At 44.6% G+C, this 7112-nt stretch overlaps 1 protein-coding gene across 1 annotated transcript in view; it reads left to right on the top strand.

Moving 5' to 3' along the window:
* The first annotated feature begins 3479 nt into the window (after positions 1-3479).
* Positions 3480-7112, top strand: part of Hspa9 (heat shock protein family A (Hsp70) member 9) — a 16290-nt gene continuing 12657 nt past the window's right edge. The window contains exons 1-4 of the mRNA XM_021150159.2: positions 3480-3678; positions 5118-5176; positions 5342-5429; positions 6417-6598. Coding sequence (XP_021005818.2) covers positions 3598-3678; positions 5118-5176; positions 5342-5429; positions 6417-6598 — 410 coding nt within the window. The 5' untranslated portion in view covers positions 3480-3597. The remainder of the gene's footprint in view (positions 3679-5117; positions 5177-5341; positions 5430-6416; positions 6599-7112) is intronic.

Genomic DNA, 7112 nt, shown 5'->3' with positions numbered 1-7112 from the left:
TACAACTTAGACCCTGTCTAAAACATAAAAAGTACTACGTGTGGTGGTGCACACCTTTAATAACCAACATAGAGCCAGGCAGCCCTGTTCTTTGAGGCTAGCATGACACAGTGAGACTGGATCAAATAAGAAATGGAAAAAGTAAACGTCATCTATATGTATTGTGCACAGGTATTGTACTATCACTCCTTCAGTTTGGTAAACACTGAACCTCAGGCAAATTATGCATTAGTTCTTTCCATTTCAGTTGATAAAAAAAGCCAACAGAGAAATCAAATGTAATGCTGTATAGTGAACTGCATCATTGGGCGATGGGTCTCACTATCCATTTCAGTCACTTGAACCCCTTTTAGATTCAATTTACTTTTTCCAGCCTTCAGGCTGTACATGCTCATTTGCAAGGCAGTTTGCAGTTCAGAAGGCTCTTCTTCATACTGGTAAATATTAAAGCTATTGTTATGTCCACGCTTTCAACATTTTGCTACCACATCCCCCTTGTGGTCATAAAGAATATTTTTGAGTGACTTGACCAAACCATAAGAAAAAAATTATATATATATGTATACACACACACACACACATATATATATACACATACATACCATAGAACTGTGTATATATACACATACATACCATAGAACTGTGGTCACCTTTCAGGTAATCCCTTTTGGACTAAGCTCAGTAGAGTTTTTACTTAGCATGCACATGGTTGGGTTACATGACTCAAATAAATTTAGTGAATTTGAGGTAAGTCTAGGATATAAACTAAATAAGATAATAACAGTGGGTTCCAGGGCTTTCACTCTGACTTTTAAGTATGTGGAGCAAGAAGGAAAGCAAATACTTTGTTGTTGTTGCTTCAGGGCTTTTAGACAAAGCCTTGCTATCTTAGAGCCCTGTTCATTCTGGAACTCACTATGTAGACATGCCTGTCCTCCAGATTTTGGCCATGCTAGGCCAACTTTATCTTTTTTTTTTTTCCTGGCCCTGCTCACTCCAGTCATATTTATTTTATTTCATGTATATGAGTCCACTGTCACTGTCTTCAGATAAGCAGGAGGCCCATTACAGATAGTTGTGGGCCACTATTTGGTTCCTGGGAATTGAACTCAGGACCTCTGGAAGGGCAGTTGGTGCTCTTAACTGCTGAGCCATCTCTCCAGCCCAATAAATAAGATTTTGCTATGTAGTCCAGGCTGTCCTTGAACTCCTGCTTCAGTCTCAGAGACAAATGACAGCACACCGAATTTCCAAGAATGCACTGGCTTCAATTATCTTCACCAGCCTTACTTCTTGTCAAATTCAATGTAAGGTGCGATGGTTTCACCTTTTGTTTTGTTTTAGTGTTTAGTATCTGTCATTCCTCTCCATATTCTTTCATCAGGAAATTATGGCAGCGTATCTCTGTTTTCAGGGGATCAACAATCTAGCATTGGCCTTGGCAATGTAATTTCTTAAAATGCTAGATCTACTATTAATACTAGAATGTAATGACAAGTGTAATTTAATGAAGAGAGGTGAGAGATTCCCTTTAACTGGAGACTGTCTCCTATGTAGTCTGGTACTGGTAATATAGCCCAGGCTGGTCTAGAACTTATAATGCTCCTCCTGCCTCAGTATCCTGAGAGCTGGGATGAAGTGTGCCACTAAACCTGATTGATGGGATGATGAGGATGGAACTCATGACCTAGCACATTCTAGGCTAGCACACTCCCAACTGAAATATGATTCTAGTCCTTTTACTTTTTGAGACAGAGGCTTACTGTGTAGTTGTATTAAAATCAGACCCTTCACACATCTTTGATAGATCACAAGCATTTATCACCCCAGGCCTTTTTTTTTTAAATGCATTATCTATCACTAATTGAAATGTAATGTCTGTCCTGTTTAACTTAATTTTATTAACTTTTTAAAAACAGGTTTACAGACTCTTAGTGTCATCAAGCTGGTTCCCAGCTCATTTTATCACCAAAGGTGACCTTGCATTTCTGATTTTACCTCACCCTAGTGCTGGAGGCTGACAGCACCACTCCCAGCTACCTTCCATTCCCTTCTACTTTTTTTATAACTGTATTTTATCTCCTAATTTCCCCACACGTTCTTCATAACTTGTTACAGTGATGACCACCATTACTTCTTTTTGAGATAGTTTCATGTAGCTCTTGTTGGCCTGGAACGAATGATGGAGTCAAAGATGACCGGTGGGAATTACAAGCCTGTACGAGCACTTCCTACCCAACTATTTTCTCTTGCTATCAAACTGCTACCTCCAAAACCAAGTTCTACTTCACTGTCTTTGAATCCCTGAACTGTTTTTACAACCGTCGAGAAAATCCTGACACAACATTTGTTCAGGTTTTGTCCCTAAAAGTCTCTCACAGATGTACCTCCCATCTGTAATTCAGGCATTTGAAAGGGGCAGGCAGTTGAGTCTTGAAGACAACTAAGGCTACATAGCTTAGGCTAGTAAAACCCTGGGGTTGGGTGGGGTGGCGCAGGCCTTTAATTCCAGCGCTCTAGAAGTAGACTGGTGGGATCAAGGCCAGCCTGGTCTATATATCTAGTTTTGTGACAGCCAGGGTCATATAGAGACCTTCCCCGGCGCCCGGCCATTCATACCCCGTCGGAAACCTTGTCTTTGGGGGAAAAAAAAAGTCACATTATAATCAACATCTAGCAAGCGCAAGGTTTGAAAAAGAGGCGCCCCTGGCCCAGCAAACCGGGCAATAAGACTTCATGTAGTTCTCCCCTCATCGTTCCCAAGGCAGCCTCAAAAGTGACTCGAAGCTTCGTGAATCCGATGCTGCCCTAGAGCTTAGGAACCTAACCCGACCGAAGCAATGCGCTGCCCAAATTTGTGTGAGACCGCGCACATTCAGGTGTGCACACTTCAAGCGGTGAATAAACGCAGATGGAGAACAAAGGTCCCGGAAACAACGCCTCAGGACAAGATGGCGACCGCAGCAAATCGCGGCCTCCGGGGACAACGCCCACGCGCCTGCCAGGGAGCGCGCGAGCTCGCGCCCCGGGCGCTCGCCCGCAAATTCGCGTGTAATGGAGCGTCCAATAAACGCTACAGTTAAACCCGAACCCGTTTTCTCCACGCCCCTCACACATGCGCTCCACGACCTCGGTCCGGAGCGGAGAACGCAGGCGCAGAACGCACCTCCTTTTGCGCAACTGACGCAAGGAGACTGTAATCTGTTCGTAATTTATCCCGTGTGACCTTGAGTCTTTCCCGTCCTAAGGACCGGGGCTGTCCGAAGCAATGCCTGTCCACCTCTCTTCTCCCTTTCCCTTCTCCCTGCTCCCACAGCCGCGGAAACCGTGATGAGAGAACGGGAACTTCCAACGATTAATGCTGAGGATCGTGATGGCGGCGTGCGCCGATCCCGGGAGCAGCGGACACGTAGTCTTTGGTCAGGCAGCACATCGGGCGCCTCAGCAGAAGAGCGGGCTTCATTGCTGCAGCGGCCAGCCCCCGCCCCCCACCCCACGTGGTTGGAGGTTTCCAGAAGCGTAGCCACCGCCGTGCGCGCAGCTCCGGGCCTGTGGGGTGTTGGTTCTTGCCCTCGTAACCCGCTCTGTCCAGCCACCATGATAAGCGCCAGCAGAGCCGCGGCCGCGCGTCTCGTGGGCACCGCTGTGTCCCGGAGCCCGGCAGCCGCCCGTCCCCAGGTGAGAAGCTGCCATGCCTTCTGGTGGGGGCTCCAGGCGCCGACTCGAGTGAGGCAGGCCTTGCCCTTCGGGGTCAGACTCTAGGAGAAATCCGGAGCGAAGGGATGTAACGGACCTTCCGTGGGCATTGTTGACCTTCTTGCAGGGCTTTAGCCTCGAACTGTGCTGAGTCACAATCCTTGGCGTTCCTAAGTCTTTATCCCGCTAATTGAGGACGTCTGGGTCCCCCCTCTAACCTGTGGCGCTTTGAATGTGCCTGGTCTTAGGCAGTGGACGTAGTTTACTGGAAAGGCAGAACTAAGCACGCTCGAATTTTCTTAAAAGTCGATGGACAGGTTCTATACTGTAAATATTCATGAATGTCGCTGCTATGAAGAAACATTAGGAACCGAAAATTAAATTCCAACGTTCCAACTCCATTCCTGGACGTTTTACTTTATTATTTTTGAGACTAAGGTCTCTTTGTAGATCTGGTTGCCCGGGAATTGACTTTGGACTTCACAGAGACCTCCCCCCCCCACCCCTATCCCGCCTGCCTGTCTCTGTGGTACGACGGCTGAGATTGAAGGCGAGCACACCCTGCTCCAGTGTTAGTGACCTTTTTTTTTTCCTTCTTATTCGATTTACTTGTATCTTATAATAACAAGTAGAAAAAAGATTGTGGATCTTGAAATAAGAAAATGGACGTCTTTGGAGAATGAGACCTGTAATTCTCTAAAGTACATAATAATAACTCATAAAAATAATAAAATACATAAAAATAATTCTCTGGTTGACCAGGCCAGTGGAAATGAGTACCTTAATTGAGGCCAGGTGTACAGGGTTGTGAGTTTTATTTTGAGATAGGGTCTCAACAGCCTTAGCTGTTCTGGAACTTACTAGACCAGGCCTGCCTCTGGCCTGGAAATATTGGGGTTAAAGGCATTTACCATTAGGCCCGTCGACTGAGTTTTCAATTTTTTTGTGTGTCAGCTTAGTCAGGTCTTCAGAGGAAGTGGTTCCCAGACACACACACAAACACCCTACACACATGGGGGTTTGTGTGCGAGCAAGGCACATCTGCCAGCTTCCAGGTTGTCCTGACTTTGAGGGACACTTAATTTATGAGTTTCTTGTTGGTAAAGGTCAGAGTTGCTTCTAAGCATCACATTCTCGGTTTGTCACAACAAATATTGGTACAAGATCAATAATGTCAAAGTTGGAAATCTATTGGCAATGTAATTTTTTTCTCTCTTGGGGGAGGGGAGAAATTCAAGACAATTTTATGTATGCTTAATTTTACCAGACAAGTCTGGAAAACTTGTAGATATGTGATGTATAGCTCAACCTATGTATTTTGCATACTAAGGACTAAAGCTTGCATGTGTTTCTCAGAATAATTGGGGAAAGCCCAAGTTTCTTTGTGTAGTTGATGGCTGATGCAACTTTTTTCCCCCCAGGATGGCTGGAATGGCCTTAGTCATGAGGCTTTTAGATTTGTTTCAAGAAGAGATTATGCGTAAGTACAACCTCAGTTTCTCTAAGAACCTCAGAGCTTGGATGGGTTGGGTGCGTTAAACATTTGTAGTTGTAGTTTATTCAATATGCCACTTAACACCAACATAAAACACAGTTTGTTTTGGAGACCACTGTTCAGATGACCATGGAATTTCATTTCTTACAGATCAGAAGCAATCAAGGGTGCAGTGGTTGGTATTGATTTGGGTACTACTAACTCCTGTGTGGCTGTTATGGAGGGCAAACAAGCAAAGGTGAGCATAATTGGAAGCCTGGGGTCACTTAGATACCCAGTCTGGCATTAAGTACATAGAAATGCTGAGTCAGAGCCCAGGTTTGTGGTGGGCACCTTTAATCCTAGTAAAGGCAGAGGGATCTCTGAGTTCAGGGCCAGCCTAGAGTACAAAGTGAGTTCCAGGACAGCCAGGGCAACTCAGAGAAAAACCCTGTCTCAAAAACCAAGTGGCGAATTTATAGTTTGGAGCTGGTTTTTCTTCTGAGGGACTGTATCCTGGGCCAGCCTCAGCGGTGCAGTATTCTGTGCTAAGATTACAGGCATTAACCCCTCCAGACTTCTAATTTGCATTTAAAGGCTGCTTTTGCTTTTTTAAGACTTGGGAATTAACCTTTGGGTGTTCATAATTGAGTGGGTTTAGATTACAAGAGTACTATTTAAATGTGTCATTAGAGGACTTGAAATGGCCTGCTCTGTTAAGAGTCCAGCAAGACTCAAGGTTAGAAGCTTCTACTTGCTAGAAACAAGGAGAGCTCCCACTTTTGTGTTCTGTAGAGGTTGTTGAAGCCTCTTCAGCACAATACACAAGCTTTTCCGTTTTGAGTTGTCAAGAATTAGAGCTCCTGGGACTCTACAGTTGTCTCTTTTACCCTTGCTGCTTTGTACTGCTTCTTCACTAATGCCTGGGCTGGCTACAGGCTGGAACCCCACCCGTTTGATACTAAGATAAGCCCTTCCTTAATCCTAATTTATGCTGCTCAGCCTATTTTGTTCTCTGTCTAAAATTTTAGCTTCTGTATACTTAACAAGAATAGGCTTAATAAGAGTGGTATGGCCATAGGCTTGTGGACATATTTGAAATATTTATCAGGTAGGATTCACAGCAATAAAACATGCCAGTTTAGTGCATCATCCATTTAGCTTTTTTTTTTTAAATATGATTCAAGCCATGGTTGTATCTTAAGTCATGGTTATAGAGATTAATCAGTGTCTTTGGGAATTTTAGGTCCTGGAGAATGCTGAAGGTGCCAGAACTACCCCTTCTGTGGTTGCCTTTACAGCAGATGGGGAACGACTTGTTGGTATGCCAGCAAAACGGCAAGCTGTCACCAACCCAAACAATACCTTCTATGCTACTAAGCGTCTTATTGGACGACGATATGATGACCCTGAAGTACAGAAAGACACGTGAGTAATAGGAAAATCAGCCCAGAAGACTGGTGCTTTGATCAAAGTTCTGTGGATACCTTGATCACTTTTTCATTATTTTTCTTGGGAAGAAATCACACCACCACCAGAGGCATATAGGGTTTTTTCATTATTTCTTTGTTGTTGTTTTCCTATTTATTTATTTATTTAGAGAGGGGGGGTTCTGTGTGTATTGTCCTGGAACTCATTCTGCAGACCAGGCTGGCCTCAAGCTCACTGAGATTCACCTGCCTCTGTCTCCCAGGTGCTAGGATTAAAGGTATGTGCCAGCATCACCCAGCCCAAGAATACAGTTCTAAAAAGCCCATTTTTGCCTTCCCAGATTAGAGTTTGCTTTGATTTATATGACAGTAATACATAATAACAGGTCATGTATTAAGATGCTTTAAGTTGTCGGGCAGTGGTGGCGCACGCCTTTAATCCCAGCACTCGGGAGGCAGAGGCAGGCAGATTTCTGAGTTCAAGGCCAGCCTGGTCTACAGAGTGAGTTCCA

This window comes from Mus caroli, chromosome 18 (genome assembly GCF_900094665.2).
Source record: "Mus caroli chromosome 18, CAROLI_EIJ_v1.1, whole genome shotgun sequence".
Taxonomy (NCBI): domain Eukaryota; kingdom Metazoa; phylum Chordata; class Mammalia; order Rodentia; family Muridae; genus Mus; species Mus caroli.
The sequence above is the reverse complement of the archived record's forward strand: the minus strand, read 5'-3'. Positions and strand labels throughout refer to the sequence as shown.